This window comes from Somniosus microcephalus, chromosome 4 (assembly GCF_052327205.1).
Source record: "Somniosus microcephalus isolate GS21.2 chromosome 4, FLI_Smic_1.0, whole genome shotgun sequence".
Classification (NCBI taxonomy): domain Eukaryota; kingdom Metazoa; phylum Chordata; class Chondrichthyes; order Squaliformes; family Somniosidae; genus Somniosus; species Somniosus microcephalus.
In genome coordinates, this window is record NC_140990.1 from 310,383,863 (window position 1) to 310,403,825 (window position 19,963).

Consider the following 19,963-nt stretch of genomic DNA (forward strand, 5'->3'; position numbering starts at 1 on the left):
AATGTTTTAATCACTAAAAATACTGAAACAAACCCAATCTATGTCATTCTATGTAGCTTCGAGAAAACGCCATCGCGATTACTGGCTCACCATTGAAATGCACTGAATGACGTGAAGTTGCTGTATTTGCACAGTAGATATGAACTAAACCGCCACAGAAAGTTAACTGGTCATTTCAAGTCAAAGTACCCTTTTAACGGTGTGGTAAGTATTAACTAATTCCAATCAACCTCTCGGGCAATCTCATGCTATGTTTGTTCCCCAAGGACTGATACAGCAAGGTAAAGACATATGAGAACAGTTCTTCTCATTCCTTTATTTTGGCTATTATTTTTATACATTACCATTTTATCATGCCATATTGCAATGAGTGGTTTTACCCAGGTTAAGGAGTCTGGGTATGAAATGCCACTATTTATCCTAGTGTACAGCAAGTAAAAGCACACTAATGAATGCTGTTATAAGCACTGCAAAACATATCAGCGACTAAAGTAAAAATATATAGACGCATGATCAATGTAGCACAGAGATTACGACTAAATAGTACAACTGTTTTCTAGAATAATCAAATCAACAGAAAAAAGACTCTGATCATGGCTACTACGTGAAGAAAATGTCTTGCTATAAGTAGCAAAAAGCTACTTGAATAAACAGAAAAAATTGTGCATTTTAAAACACCACACAGTTCAGAGACTACCTACTGAAAACCAGAACATTATTGCTCTCCAGTGTCTTCTTCAAAGTACACGGTGAGATGATTGTCCTTCGGGACATATTTTATATTCTCAACTTCACCGCCATGGTTGCTTGGTTTCTGGAAATGTATCTCAAACTTATCCTGTAATTCTTCCTCATCTATTCCGCTCTTGATGTCTGATAGCAGAACAGTTCTCTTGCAAATGCCATTAAATGTCTGAAAGTTAAAAGAATAAAGTGGAGTGCAGTTTGTTGTTACACTGAGTTTTTAAAAACGTATTGGGTAACACTTTAGGGATGGCAATGTTACTGAAATCCAGATTATAAATCAATTCTGTATTTTTAGTTACCATTTCAGTTAAATAAAAGCTAAACATCCTCCAAATTACATAATGGGTAAATGCAGTGGTTGTAGTATAGTTATGGACCAGCAAGCTCCTACATTTGACCGAAGTTCAGCGCTGAGTTACCTGATCTCAGCTAGGGTGGACGGAGAGATTGTACAATTAACAATAGCATCCCTGGGATAGGGAGGTGAAAAATCAGACAGGGTTCCCTCTCCCGATCGCCATTCCGTGAGCTCCTACTGGAAAGTATGCATATATGGGTGTTGAGTAAAGGCAGGATTGGGCTTAACTATGATGCACCCACAGTCAAGTAATCTGTCAACACTCGCTGTCAAACCTCACACATAGGATTACATAGGATATACAGCACAGGAACAGACCATTTGGCCCAACCAGTCCATGCCGGCGTTTATGCTCCACTCGAGCCTCCTCCCGTCTTTCCTCATCTAACTCTATCAGTATAACCCTCTATTCCCTTTTCCCTCATACGCTTATCTAGCTTCCCCTTAAATGCACCTATACTATTTGCTTCAACTACTCCCTGTGGTTGCGAGTTTCACATTTTCACCACTTTCTCTGGGTAAAGAAGTTTCTTCTGAATTCCCTATTTGATTACTTGGTGACTATGTTATATTGATGACCTCCAAGTCTGCTCTTCCCCATAAGTGCAAACACTCTCCGAGTTGGATTTACCAACCTTGGCGGGTCCGGGGCGGGCGACGTCCTTGGCGAGTCCCAACCCCGCAGTTGTGTTGATCCGGGCCTCAGACATGATTTTGCCCTAATGGGGCCTGTTAAGCCCGCCCTGCGAGGTTCCTGACCAACTAAAAGGAAGCGGGTCTGATGACATCAGCCGGTTTCCTTAAAGGGGCCATGTCCACATTCATTTTGACAGTTATGCAGTCAGTGTTCTGCAGCATTGAGGTGCTGCAAACACTGACAATCACAGCACAAAAGTGCAGGGCTGCACCCAGGCTCTCCCATGACTCAGGGAGGCTCTCTTCCCTTCCCATGGGTGGAAAAGACCTCCCCAGGAGACCAACACAGCCTGGTTGCACATTGCACAGGAGGTCACATGCAGGGATGTGGTCAGGAGGACCTGGGTGCAGTGGCACAAACCTTTCAATGATCTCAGTAGATCACGAAACGTTACTACAAAGCCACTCAACCTCATCTTGCTGTACCTCTCATCACATCCCCATCACTCTGCCTTCCCTACCCTACTCCTGCACATCCTTACTCACAGCAACTTACCTTGCACCTCCACCCATCCCTCTGCATCTACATTATCACTTCCCTATCTCACTAGCCACCCCTCACACTCACCTTCATCTTAGTGCAATCATACCAACTAACAACACACAAGGGTAGGCACTTGGGTGTTTTCGCTAATGTTCATGTACATTTTCTGTTAATGTGTTGTCAAACATTGAAATCTTTATTTTCAACACTTTGCCTTCTTGGACAGATCTGTGTGCACCTTTGGAAGTGGCTTAGTGAGTTGCAATGAATGGTGAGACATAACAGTTCACCCCCCCCCCCCCAATGATGAGTGTGAAAGGATTGGCTTGGGCATTGTAGGGATGCTTTATGGTCTTGGTGTGGGGTGATGCCAACCTGGCGCATTATGTGGCAGCCAGAGTGTACAGCGTCAAGTGAAGTAAATCTGGCCATGGTGAGGCCATCCCTGGCGACCCGGCCAGCAATCTGCTCGGGTGCTGATGCCCTGTGTCCTGTGCAGCATCAGGTGATTGCGGAGAAGGTTGGTGCTTCTGGTGTGCCCAGTGATGTTGATGTTGGGGCTGATTGTGGTGGGATTCGGAGGACCAAGGTGAGATTTTTTTCAAGGGCACTGATGCTGATGGAATAGATGGCAGCTGAAGTTGAGATGACAAAAGCGATCTGTAATGGTGAGAGGTTGCTCCAAGGACGTGACACTGGATACAGAGTTTGCTCCAAACACTTCAAACCTCCATAAAGCTGAAAAGTGTATTACAAATCCTGAAGGCTCCAGCTTCTAAGATTGGAAATTGAACAGCTGTGAAATGATAGCTGCAAAAGTGGAATAAAAGCTGTCAACTATTCACAGCAATGGAGAGTCATTGGAAACCCAACACACTTACCTGACGTGATCCCCAAGCACCGGGAACCTCGTAAAATACATGGAAAAATTGTTAGGACATGGTAAAATGCTGCTAAATACCTTTAAGCAGCTTCTTAAGTTTCTCAATTGCCTGACCGACCTCTTAGTGCCAAGTCTGCAAACACTTGGGAAATTAACAAGGAGGCGAGTTCAGAGCGGACTTCCGCCCCGCTGTCAATCACGGCCATTTTCACAGCAGACCCGCCTCCAAAATTGCATTCAGAGCGCCGGTAAGATTCCAGCCTCTGTGTCTACTCTATCAAAGCCTTTCGTAATTTTAAAGACCTCTATTAGGTCACACATGAAGGGAGAAAAACCGAAAGGTCACAATGGGGTATGTGTTGCCTCCTTATATTATTAAACCTAGATAAAAGCATGCATGAAGGGCACACTTATTCACTGGATTATATTCTGGTTTCATAAATGCCTTAATTGTATGGTCAGGCAATAACCTTTGGTAGTGATTAGTGGTGAATAAACCATAAATGCATGTATTTAAAGGTGTGTTACACTCCAGTTTTTCAGAAAGCATTTAAAAAATGGCCTGAATCATGTCAACACAGTAGCTATATTACACTAGGTGTATCATAAACTATCAAATAGTAAACATTACAGGTTTAGTGCCTGTTTGTATAAGGCCTAACCTGATTCTGTAGTGAACTGTAAATGATCCTAATTGTAACAGTCACCATTGTTTAAAAAGTATCAACATTGCTACATTTACAGCTAACTTACATTTAAAAATGTCGCTATGTTTATATGTAGATTGCCACTGTTCTTTACTTCAGGTCAGTTTTTCAAAATAACAAAGTAAGTTTGCAAATACATGAATGAAATAGAAGAAATTTGAACTGGTGTGGGACAATTTTGAATATCAGCCAATCACTTGCAAGAGTTCACCCATGCCAAGTGTGACGCACTAAATGTGACTCCCGTGACAGGAAGTGCATGTAGATGACCCACTTTTTTATGATGATATATTTCTACCTTCCATTAAATTCATTTGCACTGACAATTTAGTCAGAATATGAGCTCAATTTCACCAACACACCAGATGGGTCCATATTCAACCTTCCCAGCATCCTTTTATCAGCTTTCTTTCATCACAAACCCAATTTAGCTTTAGATATCAGATTTCAAATACCTGTATCTGGGCAATGAGCTGGGGAGCGGTGGGGTCCAAATTTAAACCAAAATGCTTATCTGCTATGCTTGCCTATTTGCTTTATTGGGTAACTATCAATTTAGAATTAAAGAACATCTTTTCAGAAGAATGGACCTTTTTGAGTTAAGGGACGCAGGTTAATCAATGTTTTAGTTGCAACCAAGTGTTCTGCCAAGGATTGCAATTTAAGTAGAAGACACTGGGCCGGATCTTGCTGGAAAATGAATGGCGTGTTAACGGTGCACGCCATTATTAATGTGCAAATCATCCAGCAAGTTCAGGGGATTCAGAGATACACCGTGAGTTGCAAATCTCCAGAACTTGCTGGTCGATCTAAACTGTTCCAACATTTGCGTCACGTAAACAGCATCTTGCCCTTAACCTCCCCATTATTTTTAAGAACTTGCTGGATTTGTGCATTAATTGCCCATTAAACGCGCCACAGAAAGTCAAGTCTGGTAATTAAAAGCGTAAGTACCTTTTGAAGTGTTTAATCTTATTCCAGCATGTAGTCAATTGTTGTTAGAGATTTTAAAAATGTCTTTTTTTCTTACTTTTTGTTTCTGTCTCTTTTTTTTTCTCTCTTAATCCAATCTTTCATTCCCTCTCTTTATTTCTCTTTGTGTAACAAATGAGATTTGACACCAACTCAACCTCCTTCTCCCTCATTCCTCTGTTTCTTTCTCAATCCTCAAATCTCATTTGTTAAGGAGATAGACTAATGGTCCCATCATTGACTAAGGCTATTAGCTCACACAGCCAGCAAGTTACAGCACAAGAAGATTTTTCGAGCTGAAGGATGCGGGAAAGATCCAACTAACATGGCTGCCGGGAGATGCCCCGCTCCAGCAAGATCTGGCCCATTCTGCCTCCAATTAGTCACACCATCCATTGCAATGAATGCAACCTTTTTTGCAAGCTCTTCATTAAAATGACATAATGTGCACCATGCTCACCTGAAACTTCTCCAAGGAATAATCCATTACAGACTCAACTGCCACCCAAATGGATTTTTCCTCATTTATGACAATGCAGTATTTCTTCATTTCTGCAATGCGCTGAGCAACTGAAAGGTAAATCACGGGTATGAGGAATTCTTCTTCATCAACATGTGATACCAGCGTGGCCAGAACCACACACTGATTCTTGCCACACTATTAGCTTAGGAATTTACTACTGCTCCCTACACAAAGAACTAGCCAATATTCACCTCCATCTCTCTTCCAATAGGCAACAAATCTATATGGATGGAAAAATTTTTTTGGACGTGGTAGTTAATGTACAAAATATAATGAAAACACTCAGCAGGTCAGACAGCATCTGTGGAGATAGAAACAGAGTTAACGGGGGGAATTTTGCCAGCCCTGGGTAGGCGAGTATGGAGGCGGGACTGCCGGGAAAATGGCAGAAACTGGGAGCGGGTATCGAACCCGCTCCCAACCCGCCTCCGAGCCATCTTCCTGGGAGGCGGGTCCCCGACTCGCGCAGGGACCCGTCTCCTCAAGGCGGGAAGGGGATTAGAGCCAGTTAACAGGCAGTTTTGAGGCTTAGCCCCATTTTACCCCTGCACGTGCAGCCTTCCCAATGGCTGCAAACCTCGCCAGGGTCAGCGAGGCGAGCAGTGGGTCTGCGGGGGTGAGAGGGATCGAAAAGTGCACTGTGGAGGTGAGTGATGGGTGCAAGTGTGGAGAGGTAAGTATGAGAGGTGAGTGTAGTGTTAGAAAAAGTTTACTTACCTTTGCTTCTTCCTGCACGCTTCAACCCTTGGGGATCCGGAGGTGCCTCATCTCAATGGCAGAGATGACAGAATGGCTGCTGCATTCTCAGATGCAGCAGCCATCTGATTTCTGCTGAGGAAATAGGTTTTGGTGAGTCTTCAGTGCAAGGGCTCACCTTTGAAAATAGATTGTCAGTGTTTGACAGCTTCTCAAAGCTATCAAACGCTGACAATTCACCTGTCAAAAATTTTCGACAGATGAAACGTCATACGCTGACATCCTCTGTCACCGGCTTTCCCTTAATTGGCCGGCTAAGCCCACAGGGTGGGCTTAATGTTGAGGAACCAACTGGAGATCAGGCCATCTTAGACTGGGTATTATGTAATGAGAAAGGATTAATAGCAATCTTGTTGTGCGAGGCCCCTTGGGTCGGAGTGATCATAATATAATTGAATTCTTCATTAAGATGGAGAGTGAAATAGTTGACGCAGAGACTAGGGTCCTGAATTTAAATAAAGGAGACTACGATGGTATGAGGCGCGAGTTGGGTAGGATTGATTGGGGAATGTCACTCAAACGGTTGACGGTGGATGGACAATGGCAAACATTCAAAGATCGCGTGGATGAACTACAGAATTTGTTCATCCCAGTTTGGCATAAAAATAAAACAAAAAAGGTGACTCAACCGTGGCTAACAAGGGAAATTAGGGATAGCATAAGATCCAAGGAGAGGACATATAAATTGGCCAGAAAAAGCAGTAAACCTGAGGATTGGGAGCAGTTTAGGATTCAACAAAGGAGGACAAAGGGATTAATTAAGAGGGGGAAAATAGAGTATGAGAGTAAGCTTGCAGGGAACATAAAAACTGACTGTAAAAGCTTTTATAGATATGTGAAGAGAAAAAAAATTGGTGAAGTCAAGCGTAGGTCCCTTGCAGTCAGAATCAGGGGAATTTATAATGGGGAACAAAGAAATGGCAGACCAATTAAATACATGCTTTGGTTCTGTCTTCACAAAGGAGGACACAAATAACCTCCCAAAGATGTCGGGGAACATAGCGTCTAATGAAAAGGAGGAACTGATAGAAATCAGTATTTGTAGGGAAATGGTGTTAGGGAAATTGATGGGATTGAAGGCCGATAAATCCCCAGGGCCTGATAATCTACATCCTAAAGGTACTTAAGGAAGTGGCCCTAGAAAGAGTAGATGCATTGCTGGTCATCTTCCAAAATTCGACAGACTCAGGAACAGTACCCATGGATTGGCAGGTAGCTAATGTTACCCCACTGTTCAAAAAGGGTGGTAAGCCTGACATCGGTAGTGGGGAAAATGCTAGAGTCCATTATAAAGGATGTAACAGCAGAGCACTTGGAAAAAAGTGACCGGATCGGACAAAGTCAACATGGATTTACAAAAGGTAAATTGTGCTTGACTAATCTACTGGAATTTTTTGAGGATGTAACTGGTAAAATAGATAAGGGAGAACCAGTGGATGTGGTGTATTTGGACTTTCAAAAGGCTTTCGATAAGGTCCCGCATAAGAGATTAGTGTGTAAAATTAAGGCACGTGGGATTGGGGGCAAGGTATTGACTTGGATAGAGAACTGGTTGGCAGACAGAAAGCAAAGAGTTGGAATAAACGGCTCTTTTTCCGAGTGGCAGGCAGTGACTAGTGGGGTACCACAGGGATCGGTCCTTGGACCCCAGCTATTCACAATATATATTAATGATCTGGACGAGGGAACTAGATGTAATATCTCCAAGTTTGCAGACGACACAAAGCTGGGTGGGCGTGTGTGCTGCGAGGAGGATGCCGAGAAACTCCAGTATGATTTAGACAGGTTGGGTAATTGGGCAGAAGCATGGCAGATGCAATATAACGTGGATAAATGCGATGTTATCTACTCTGGTGTCAAAAACAGGAAGGCAGATTATTATCTGAATGGCAATAGATTGGGAGAAGGGGAAGTGCAATGAGACCTGGGCGTCCTTGTGCACCAGTTGCTGAAAGTAAGCATGCAGGTGCAGCAGGCGGTTTAGAAGGCAAATGGTATGTTGGCCTTCGTAGCGAGAGGGTTTGAGTACAGGAACAAGGATGTCTTGCTGCAGTTGTACAGGGCCTTGGTGAGACCACATCTTGAGTATTGTGTGCAGTTTTGGTCGCCTTATCTGAGGAAGGATGTTCTTGCCATGGAAGGAGTTCAGCGAAGATTCACCAGGCTGATACCTGGGATGGCAGGAATGACGTATGAGGAGAGATTGGGTCGATTGGGCTTGTACTCGCTGGAGTTTAGAAGAATGAGAGGGGATCTCATCGAAACTTATAAAATTCTAACAGGACTAGACAGACTAGATGCTGGAAGGATGTTCCCGATGGTCAGGGAGTCCAGAACCAGGGGTCACAGTCTAAGGAGTAAGCCATTTAGGACAGAGATGAGGAGGAATTTCTTCACCCAGAGAGTGGTGAACCTGTGGAATTCTCTACCAAAGAAGGCAGTAGAGGCCAATTCATTAAATATACTCAAGAAGGAGTTGGATATATTTCTTAAGGCTAAAGGGATCAAGGGATATGGAGAGAAGGCAGGAACAGGGTACTGAATTTGGATGATCAGCCATGATCTCATTGAATGGCGGAGCAGGCTCGAGGGGCCGAATGGCCTACTCCTGCTCCTATCTTCTATGTTTCTATGTTAACAAGTTCAATCAAGGGACAATAGCATGGGTTGGCTGGACGTCATTGGGGGCAGGACTGAAACCTGACAACCAGCAGTCCCCCCCCCCCCCCATTGACAAAATCTAGCCCAATGTTTCAGGTTGAAGACCGACCTTCAGAACTTCCAGTTCTGATGAAAGGTCATCAATTTAAAATGGTAATTCTGTTTCTCTCTCCACAGATGCTGCCTGACCTCCTGAGTGTTTGCAACATTTTATGTTTTTATTTCAGATATCCAGCATCCACAGTACTTTGTTTGTGTAGGGGCTACAGTAGCATAGTGGTTATGTTGCTGGACTAGTAATCCAGGGATGGGCAATAAATGCTGGCGTTGCCAGTGACATCTACGTGAACGTAAAAAAATAAACTGCCTGGGGGAGCAGGAAAGGTTAAATTCAAGAGAAACTGTAATAGAAATTTGGCAGCAAAAGAGGTTAAAGACTGAAATACGGGGAACGCGTTCCCAACACACTGCGCAAGCGCCCGGCTCCTTTTTTACAGCAGCGGATATCGGGGCGTCCGAGTGTCCCACCATGGAGAGCTGGCACACTGAATCAACATATTTAAATCGCGCTCTCCCAGTGCAATTGGGAGCCCGATTTAAAATTCACTGCTGCTGCACGGGTTTCCCAGGGGTCGGGAAATCTGGCAGTGAAAGAGAGACTCCCCAAGGTAAGCGCCTTTCTCAGCTCTCCTGGTGGGCCAGAAGGAACAGGAGTGCTCTCCTTCAGGCCTTACAATCCCCCCTCCCGATCGCCAGTCCCTCTTCCCCACCTCCCGATTGCCGACCTTGCGGCCAACATCGAATCATAGAATGATACAGCACAGAAGGAGGCCATTTGGCCCATTGTGCTTATGCCGGCTCTTTGGTACAGCTATCCCATTAATCCCACAATTAATCCCACTGCTCTTTCCCCATAGTCCTGTTTTGTGGCCTCTCTTCCCCCCCCCCCAAATCATGGCTTCGCTCCCCTTTCCCGATCGTGGCCTCCTACCCAACTGCCCCAATCACCTACCTTCCCCCCCACCCCAATCATTGACCTTTCCCCCCCAGCCCTGCTCGCCAACCTGTCCGCCCACCCCCAGCCCCGATCACTGAGCTTCCTCCTCCTGATTGCTGGAGACCGTCCCCAAGGGTCCCCGGCTGCGACCTCCTGCCACTGGCGTTCAACATGGCTGGCTGTCAGGCGGGAAATTGATCAAAAAAATGATAATGAGATCCTGCTGTTAAGTTCAGCAGGACCTCCGCATCTCCGGCTTTGCCGGGTTCTTCGGCCTCCCCCGCACTCTCCTCGCCTCCCTAAATATCGGGGCCATTAACTCTGTTCCTATCTCCACAGATGCTGCCTGACCTGCTGAAACTTTCCAGCATTTTCTGTTTATAGTTCAGATTTCCAGCATCCGCAGTAGTTTGCTTTAGTTTGAAGAAGGGCTTAGTAAGAATTGAAAAAAGGCTGTATACTTTTCTAACTTTACCGTTGAGGGGAAAAATAACAGAAGACAACAAATAAGACCACATCTGGAGTGCTGTACGTAATTTTAGTCTCTCTATTTTAAAAAAAAGTTATTGGGGGAAGTGAAAAGTAATAGATTAATTCCAGAACTAAGGGGACAGAGTAAAAATATGATAAACAGGCGGAACAAATTCTGGTGGTGAAATGAAAAACAATGACAAGGTTCAAAGGGGAGTAGTTAAGTTCCCGTTAGTAAATAAGGCTACAGGTACATAACCCCTTATCCCAAACCCTTGGGACCAGATGTGTTTCGGAATTCGGAATTTTTCGGATTTCAGAACGGTAGCTCTTTTTGACATTTTTACAGTGAAATTAAACTCAAAATCACAAAAAATATCAGAGAGCAGCAGACGCACGTGTGACTGGTAGCAGCGCTGAGACACAACTGACGCCTCACACCTGCGTGGGTCAAGCATCGGCCGCGTCGGGTCATGTGTGGCGCCACTCGGGTCATGTCGTGCACACAAGTGACGCTCCACGAAAAAACTTTCGGTTTTCAGAGCTTTTCGAATTTCGGAATTGCGGATAAGGGGTTGTGGACCTGTGTTAGATTTAGAAATGTATCATGGTAATTTTGTGCAGGGTTGGATGGGTTGATTAGATGAACCAATAGTCTATTCCTATTGGAAACTGTTACTGTGTTACTAATGCAGCAGGAGCAAAGCTTGTGGCAGCAGGGCACTGTTTTCAGTATCCTTTTGTTGCTGCCACTGTTGTTATGCTGAGAGCAGTTTAACACACGGGGCCTGTCTTGTGACTCCCGGTCCCCAGTCTCAAATGCTGCCTTTGAATTGTTGGGTCACCAAAAATAGTCAGGCAACCGAAGTGTGGGAAGGACAGGATTCCTGCGATCTTCCTTCGGTGCTTAATGCATAAAATGAGACATGCGGTTCAATTACGACTTATCTGTTCAATTAACATTAGTACTGGGAAGCTTGTGATCAGAGGCGTTAAGCTGGGCATGTTCTCACTGGAAAAGAGAAGGTTGAGAGGTGATATGATTGCTGTGTTTGGATTTTAAACTATTAAAGGGACTCGATAATGTAGACCATGACAAGCTGTTTCACCTTGCCCAGAACAGCTGAACCAGAGGACATGGCCTGCGCTTGAACAAATCTGCGGAAACAATATTTCAGTGAGTGAGTGAATGAGTGGTCAATCTATTGAGCAAGCTCCCTAGGGAGACGGTGGGAGCATCTAGTATTGATTCATTCAAATGTAAATTAAATAGATTTATTACAGAAAATAACATTTCGGGATACAGTATATGACATGTGCTTGGGAGGAAAAAGGTGACTTTAAACCCATGGTTCCCAAAGGTCTCCACCACTGGGGTTTTCCTTGTATCATTCCGGAGTCTGTTGTAGACTAATTGATAGAGACTGATTGCTATGATTAGTCAACAACTCGATTATCATTGTATAATGCCAGGATGGTAGAAAGTGAACTAGATGACCTTGGTCTTTTCTCGTCTAACAATTCCTATGTTCCAATGTGATTTCTGAGCAACTACTCACAGTCAGCTGCTTCAGTTTGCCAGCTGGGGTTTTGTATCTGCCCTGTGATTTAAATAGGGCGGATTCAGAACGCTGGCAGCCTTTCAACTATTGAAAAACATTCACAGCAAGTAATTCTACACTAAAAATGTGTGCTGCATCTCTCTTTGCCCCTCCCCATTCGTATTCCTGATAACTGTAAACTGTGCTGCTTTATTATGCAACTCCTTAGGTCCCGCCCTCTTGTGTATTTAACTGCTAGCAATGGTGAAAGTGAAAATATTTCACTTACCTCCTGCCTCAACAAATGTGACCGTGGCAGTTCCAGAAAAATTATCATAGTTAATCTTCTCAACCTCCCCTCCGCCTAGACTAGGCTTTGAAAAGTTTATTTCCAACTTGTCTCTCATCTGTTCTTCTGAAAGAATATCAGGAATTTGGGAAACCTTGACCATCTTCCTGGAGATGTCAATATGTATCTGAAAGAGTTAATAAAAATATTCCAAGTTAGGTTGTGAGACAAGGGCCGGGTAAAGTAGCTGTCCCTGACGCATGACAAATCAACGCGAGTGTGTCAGAAGTAATTGATTTCATAGAATCATAGAAATTTACAGCACAGAAGGAGGCCATTCAGCCCATCTTGTCCGTGCCGGCCGATAAGGAGCGACCCACCCTAATCCCACTTTCCAGTACTTGGTCTGTAGTCTTGGATATGCACTTGAAGTGCCAAAACCTACAAGTATTTTTTAAATGTGATGAGGGTCTCTGCCTCTACCACCCTTTCAGGCAGTGAGTTCCAGACCCCCACCACCCTCTGGGTGAAAAGAATTATCCTCAAATCCCCTCTAAACCTCCGACCAATGACTTTAAATCTATGCCTCCTGGTTATTGACCCTTCTGCTAAGGGTCCTTCCTATTCACTCTATCTAGGCCCCTCATAACTTTATGCACTTCAATTAGGTCTCCCCTCAGCCTCCTCTGTTCCAAAGAAAACAACCCCAGCCTATCCAATCTTTCCTCATAGCTAAAATTCCCCAGCCCAGGCAACATCCTCGTAAATCTCCTCCGCACCCCCTCTAGTGCAATCACATCTTTCCTGTAATGTGGTGACCAGAACTGCACGCAGTATTCTAGCTGCGGCCTAACTAGTATTTTATACAGTTCAAGCATAACCTCCCTGCTCTTGTATTCTATGCCTTGGCTAATAAAGGCAAGTATTCCGTATGCCTTCTTAATCACCTTATCTACCTGTCCTGCTACCTTCAGGGATCTGTGGACATGCACTCCAAGGTCCCTCTGATCTTGTTCATTATATCTGAGCTGGTTAAGACTACAGAATGTTGCTCAAGTTATAATATGTCACACAATACCCCTTATTGCCCGGGATCTTCCATTACAGTACATTCCGCAGTATTCTGACATTGGTTTCATGCATTTACCTCAAACTGTCTCGCTGTATCCAGTCTGACAGGATGAACCTTCACGTCTACTTTCCCAGGATCCAGGTTTACCTGATGTTTGGGTACTTTTAGAATCTTATTAGCAACTTCAAGAAAAAGATAAAAATAAAGGGAGTTAAATGAGAAGATGTCAGTTGAGTAGCCGAAAGCAGCAGTCAAAAGGTCAGGTCTGAGCGGAGAGGTAGACTCGTGCTGGGAGGTGGAAGCACAGGCTGAGATTTTTCCTTTCAGTGCTCCTGTCGCACGCAAATGTCAGGAAATTCCACATCTGCAGCCTGCGATTTTCATCCCGTTAAAATTAAAAATTGGAAATTCGTGGGCTGGAGTGTGGAAATACCCAATATTCGCCACCAACACGCACCAGGGCTTTCTGCTTCGTCTGCCTCGAAGTGTGGAGGCCGGAACGCCCAGTAACACGAGACGCACCAGCATCCTAAAAGGCATAAGTGGGACCCCCTGGGGAAGGGGGAGATGGCGGACGTTCCTTGCTGCGTGGGATAGTAGGTGCCCAAGATGCAGCTGTAGTTGCATGGGCACCTGCCAGCCCCAGGAAAATAAAGTGCCTTCTCTCTTACCCAACATACTCTGACGAGGTCAGCGCTGGAGGACATCGAGCAGGCAGGATCTCGACGTAACTGCCGGGATCACGTCCCACAAGCAATTTTGACGGCTTTTAAAAAATACAGGTTGGTCAAGAAAAGGGAAAAACACAGATACCAAAAATCCAGGGGGCAGTGATACCAGGAATTATACCCACAAAGAACTTTCACTGCTGACCCTAGGGGACATACTGCGGCCAAGGGAAGGTTTCCACTTTGGATAGCATTTGAGGGTGCCCTTGACATTAGGGGAACACTAAAGAGGTCAAAAAGAATGGCCGAAGATCACAGAGCAGGGGGAATATCGCACCCCCCATCCCACCTCCAGAAAGAATGCTGCCATGGTCCCTCAGGCCCTTTTATGGAGGAGGAAGCATTTTAACATTTTTTTAAAATCTGCTTTTTCTTTTCAGGGATCCAGGCCATGATCCCACCCTGAACCAGTGGTCCCCACAACGATTGTCAGACGGTGCTGTTAGTTTCTACCAACCATATGCTGGGTCACTCAGAAGGTCCTGGGCACGACATCTGACAACAAGTCCCCGCCCCAGCCCTGCCTCTCCCCTTCGATGATGGCCATGATTGGGGTGTGCAGAGGCTGTGCCCCCAACAGGCTATCTCGGGTGTTTCCAATGCAAAGCTGAAACCTGGCACATCAAAGTCCAGGCCTAGTTTCTAGCCATTCCAGAGGGCCTCCTTCAAAGTTACGACAGTGGTATGCCATAAGGGTCGTGGATTTTCGGGGGCAAAGTGTCAAGTATTAATTTGGGGATCAACATAGGAACATGTTCCTGAGTCAAGGAAAACATTAACGGGCACTTAGAGAGGTTTAAGCTAAATAAGGAGAGCCAACACGGATTTGTAAAAGGCAGATCGTGTTTGACTAATCTAATTGAATTTTTTGATGAAGTAACAGAGGATTGATGAAGGGAATGCAATGGCTGTTGTCTACATGGATTTTCGGAAGGCGTTTGACAAAGTGCCACATAGAAGGTTGGTTAACAAAATTGAGGCTCATGGAATAGGTGGGTCAGTGGCAGCTTGGATAAGGAATTGGCTTAAGGGCAGAAAACAGCAAGCTGTGGTAAATGGCTGTTTTTCAGACTGGAGGATGGTAGACAGTGGTGTTCCCCAAGGGTCAGTGCTGGGGCCACTGCTTTTTTTGATATATAAATGACCTGGATATTGGAATACAGAGTAGAATTTCTAAATTTGCCGATGACACCAAACTTGGGGGTGTGGCAAACAGTGAGGATGATACCAAACAAGACATAGAAAGGCTAGCAGAATGGGCAGACAAGTAGCAGATGAAATTTAATACAGGGAAGTGTGAGGCGATGCATTTTGGCAGAAGGAACAGGGAGAGGCAATATACATTAATAGCACAGTTTTAAAGAGTGTGCAGGGACAGAGAGACCTGGGAGTTAATGTGCATAGGTCCCTGAAGGTGACAGGACTTATTGAGAGAGTGGTTAACAAAGCATATGGGATCTTGGGCTTCATAAATAGAGGTATTGAGTAAAAAAGTAGAGAAGTTATACTGAACCTTTATAAAGCGCTGGTTAGGCCACAACTGGAGTATTGCATCCAGTTCTGGTCACCACACTTTAGGAAGGATGTGAAGGCCCTTGAGAGGGTGCAGAGGAGATTTACCAGAATGGTTCCGGGAATGGGGGGTCTTAGCTACAAGGACAGGTTGGGGAATTTGGATTTGTTTTCATTAGAGCAAAGGAGGTTGAGGGATGATTTGATAGAGGTGTACAAGATTATGATGGGTTTGGATAGGCTAGATGGGGAAAGGCTGTTCCCACTAGTTGATGGTACAAGGACTAGGGGTCACAGACTTAAGGTTTTGGGCAAGAGATACAGGGGGAATGTGAGGAAAAACTTTTTTACGCAGCGAGTGGTGACGACCTGGAACTCGCTGCCGACGGAAGCGGAGATAATGTTTTCAAGGGGAGACTGGATAGGCACTTGAGGGAAATAAACTTGCAGGGCTACGGGGATAGAGTGGGGGAATGGGACTGACTGGATTGCTCTACAGAGAGCCGGCACGGACTCGATGGGCCGAATGGCCTCCTTCTGTGCCGTTATGACTCAATGAGTCAGGGTGGGGAAAGAAAGTTGCTGCATCTTTCAACAGGGATCTGTTACTGTTTTAATGTTCTGTTTTGTTTTAAATCATTTTCCAAAAAAAAAGGACAATGTTGGGAGCCAGTGTGTAATACAGTATTATAACTGGGCAGGCTCAAAAAAAATAATAATAAGCAGCAAGACAAAGCAACAAAGAAACACAGAAAAGCAAGTTTGTGTATGAAGATGCAGCAACCCCATTTTAAAATTATCTGCATTTCTTCTGAAAAAAAAGGCTCCCATGTTCATTTAGAATGTGCTCGCCATTTTGCTAGAAATAGTGACAGCACAACTGCGGATTTCCAGAATGTTCTGTTTTCACCTTAAGTATTACCTTGTTCTTCTTCAAAGGTGATTAAGGCCTGTCCATTCTGAAGGCGCAGTGAAACTTTAGGAAGGATGGTATAGCAGCTCTTTATCTTCAGGAACTCATCCCCCTCTTCATCTGTTGGCACACTTCCTTCAGACTTGGTAAACTTAATATCCTTCTCAGGTAACACTGCCTTAATCTGTACACAACAAAGATTAGCTTGAAAAGTGAAAGTCTTAACCGTTTGGGGAAAAAAAAATATTTCCCCTGCAGCTCACCCAAATTATTGACGTGAAGTCCGAGGCCCAATTTCGGTACACATTGAGGTGCCTTCTGGGCCTGAAAATAGGCCCAGAGGGAATGGTACCCCATAACTTACCAAACACTAATGACATCAAGGGGCAATTTTCCGAGTTCGCCCTGGTGTTGTGGAACTTTTCCCCTCAAGAGAACATTTCAAAAACTAGTGGGCAGTGCACCCGTGATTTTCCGATAAGCGTTCCTGGCAGCCAAGGTTCTTCACTACCAGCCCAGGTTCTTCGCTACCAGCCCAGGTTCTTCGCTACCAGCATGTCCTGGAAAATTCCCCCTCCCCCGAGGAAGTATATGTATCACTTTTTATAAAGTGATTTGCAGCAATATCAAAAGTTTGACTCCACAAGAACACACACAAGATACAAACGAATTGTGATAAATTGTTGAGTATTATATACCCTGTGAAAAATACTCGCCCCATTCTGCCCACTTTGGGATCCAACTTATCACAAAAATGTTAATATTTGAGATACATTTTAGTATCCAGGCTCGAGGGGCTGAATGGCCTACTCCTGCTCCTATCTTCTTCTATGTATCAGTGTGTAACGCGCATAAAAACACATTTATGACTGCATACAACAACTTTGTGATGGTTTGTTGGGCTTCCACACAAATGGTGCCATAACTGATGAAAGTACCGTTGAAAAGGACCCTAGCGAAATAGGCCCCAAAATTCTTAGAGCTGGAGAGGGCAGATTTCCTATTTCCACATGGGATGGGCAAGGAGCAGGATTTGGGGCAACGGGATTCCACCCTGTTTACACTGGCCCTTTAAATGGCAGTGGGGGGGGGGGCAGGTGAGCAGATTTTCCGTTCCCCCCACTGCCCATGTCAAATGGACATGTTCCATAAAATTACACCCTTTACTCCCTCCCGAGGCCTCAGCATAAGTCACACCAGTTGTCAGCTGAGAGCTGACGCAAGTCCCTTTGAGGCCTGTAAGAAGTCCCCAACCCTTTACTAGGGAAAGGTAATCGATCCATGAGGATCAATTCCCTTCCCCTTTACTAGGGAAAGGTAATCGATCCATGAGGATCAATTCCCTTCCCCTTTACTAGGGAAAGGTAATCGATCCAGGAGGATCAAGTCCCTTCCCCATGCGGTCCGATAGATCCACTGAGAGCAGAAGAGATGAAGAATAGGAGTTTCTTTTGGACCTCTCCAGGGCTCCTCTCTGCTGTCGGACTGGCACGGCACCACTCCGACATTCCGGTTGTTGGTTCAGTGCGGCCGCTGGGGATGTGCTATAATAGGCGTGACGTGCATGTCCCAGCCATGCAAATGATGACATTCTTGGTATTTGGGATGGGGTCCCCGGCTTCGGGATAGAGCAGGCGGGAGATCTGCTCTGCTGCACGTTTTGCACTGATGGAGCAGACACCCCCCCCTCCCCCCTAGACGTTTGGAGCCATAGACAAGTTTGTTGCATTAATCTGTCTGACCAATCTCACTTTCATCTGTCCAGAGACTTCTACAATTCTGGACTGTTTCTAGCATCCTTCCATGATGCTTTTAGAACCATAACTGGTTACTTGCTATGGTAAGTGAGCTACAACTTCACCTCTTCACATCTTCTTAGTTCAGAGGTCCACTGCCCAGATGACTCAGCAAATTCATCCTTAGGTCCCAGTATTGAACGCCTGTCTGTATTAAATATTAGCTGTTCTCAGTCAGATCATTGGTAAGAGACAATGCAGTTGACCCCAATATTCCTGGATTAGGTTTGGGGAAAATAGCCATGAATCCAATTCCTGGTCATGATCCAATGACCACTGTTGTAGAATGTGTGGATGTCAGACGAGGACAGATTCAAGCTTGGCTGTTACATCGAATACTCTGCAACACTTACTATTAAAAATCACAGACGTTTGAGTGAGGTAACAAAAGAGGGAGAAGAAGATTGGGCGAGAATAAAGATGTGACAGAGATTCCCTCATAATAAAAGGTCGTTCTCTCACCCCTGTACACTAACACTTGCAATGGTATGAAAAGACACCCTGCAGGGATGAGTAGGCAGCTCCTAGTAACCATAATCACATCATTCCCAGACCACTGAGGCTCCGGACAGTCAGATGGATAACTACAAGGTGTATTTAGATCTACTTAAAAAAAAAAATAGGATTCGTAGAACAGCAAGGATGCTATTTTCCTTTCCCCCCTAATGATACAAGTGGTAACAGTTACCTTGAACTTAGCGCGCAGTCGGTCACAATGAGCTTGCCTACTTTGGAGCTCATTTTCAACTTGAAGCAACTGCTCTCTCAGTGTTGCACCTTCATCCTGTTTATTAGAGAGCTTCACCTATTAAAAAAACAACATATTTGAAATAATTATATATGAATTGCAAGTAAATTTCTTTTCGAGTGACTCAACAAAATAGTGATATATAGACTTGACATTTGCAATTAAAGGTCCCCAGTATTGCTTAAATTTGATCTCCTGTAAACACGAATGACAAACAATACAGTTCTTTCTTTTTATCACAGACGTATATTGGACCAGCCAAAATTTAGACCCAACAAGCTGCAGTACTTAGTTTGACAAGTTAAAATCAATTCTAATTAAATCTCCAGGAAGGTTCAATAAAATTTAAAGAAAATGTTGAAGAAAGGTTGATTATATGAGATTTGGATCCACTCGGCATTTCTGTACAGTGTACACACTGGACCCGGATAAAACCACATAAGCAGAGGCTGGATCTTTTTCATTTTTTATTAGCTGGCTGCCCGACACACATGGAAAGCCATCACCACATTGAAGAGCCTTCAAATCAACTTACTGAGAAATCTACACAGGTAGCTTCTGTTTGCCCAATATGGAGTGCGCACACTCTCCCCATAGGAACACACCTACTTACAAAGCCCTGAGAACTTCGACACAGATGAGCAGAACCAAAGTTTAGGAATCCCAAGTCTGCAAGGCAATACTAGTGGGGGGAAAAATTGGGTTGCGCCCCCTCTGGGGCGCTAATTTCGCTGGGTCGCTACTTTTAGCAGCCCGAAAAAGTTAGCGCCCCCGTGCCCGAAATTCACCAGTAGCAACTCAAGAGGGAGGCGGGGCGCTACTGGAAGTGCCCCGCCTCCCTCTTGGGGCGCTGCGAGTGAATTTCGCGGCGCTATGTGCCGCAGCGCCACGCTCTGCGGCACGTTGCGCCGCGGTACTGCAGGCTTTGCTCCCCTTATTAAAGGGGAGGAGGCCCGAGGCCCTGGGCCACCAGGGATCGGAGCGACGGCAAAAGAGCCCGGCACTCAAGAGAAGTGCCGGGCTCACAGAGCGCAGCCGGCACTCCGCAAGAGGACTGAACAGAAGGCTGGGGATGGAAAAGCGGGCAGGTGCTAGCAGGCGGCCAGCAA

At 44.9% G+C, this 19,963-nt stretch overlaps 1 protein-coding gene across 4 annotated transcripts in view; it reads right to left on the bottom strand.

Annotated features, from left to right (window-relative positions):
- Positions 1-282: 282 nt before the first annotated feature.
- The window catches only part of nmi (N-myc (and STAT) interactor), a 35,462-nt gene continuing 15,781 nt past the window's right edge, over positions 283-19,963 (bottom strand). For all 4 annotated transcript variants that reach the window (XM_085986714.1, XM_085986715.1, XM_085986717.1 and 1 more), the window contains exons 5-10: positions 18,795-18,911; positions 16,320-16,494; positions 13,233-13,339; positions 12,086-12,272; positions 5,308-5,417; positions 283-913 (exon numbers count right to left, since the gene is read on the bottom strand). In XM_085986714.1, coding sequence (XP_085842840.1) covers positions 716-913; positions 5,308-5,417; positions 12,086-12,272; positions 13,233-13,339; positions 16,320-16,494; positions 18,795-18,911 — 894 coding nt within the window. In that variant the 3' untranslated portion in view covers positions 283-715. The remainder of the gene's footprint in view (positions 914-5,307; positions 5,418-12,085; positions 12,273-13,232; positions 13,340-16,319; positions 16,495-18,794; positions 18,912-19,963) is intronic.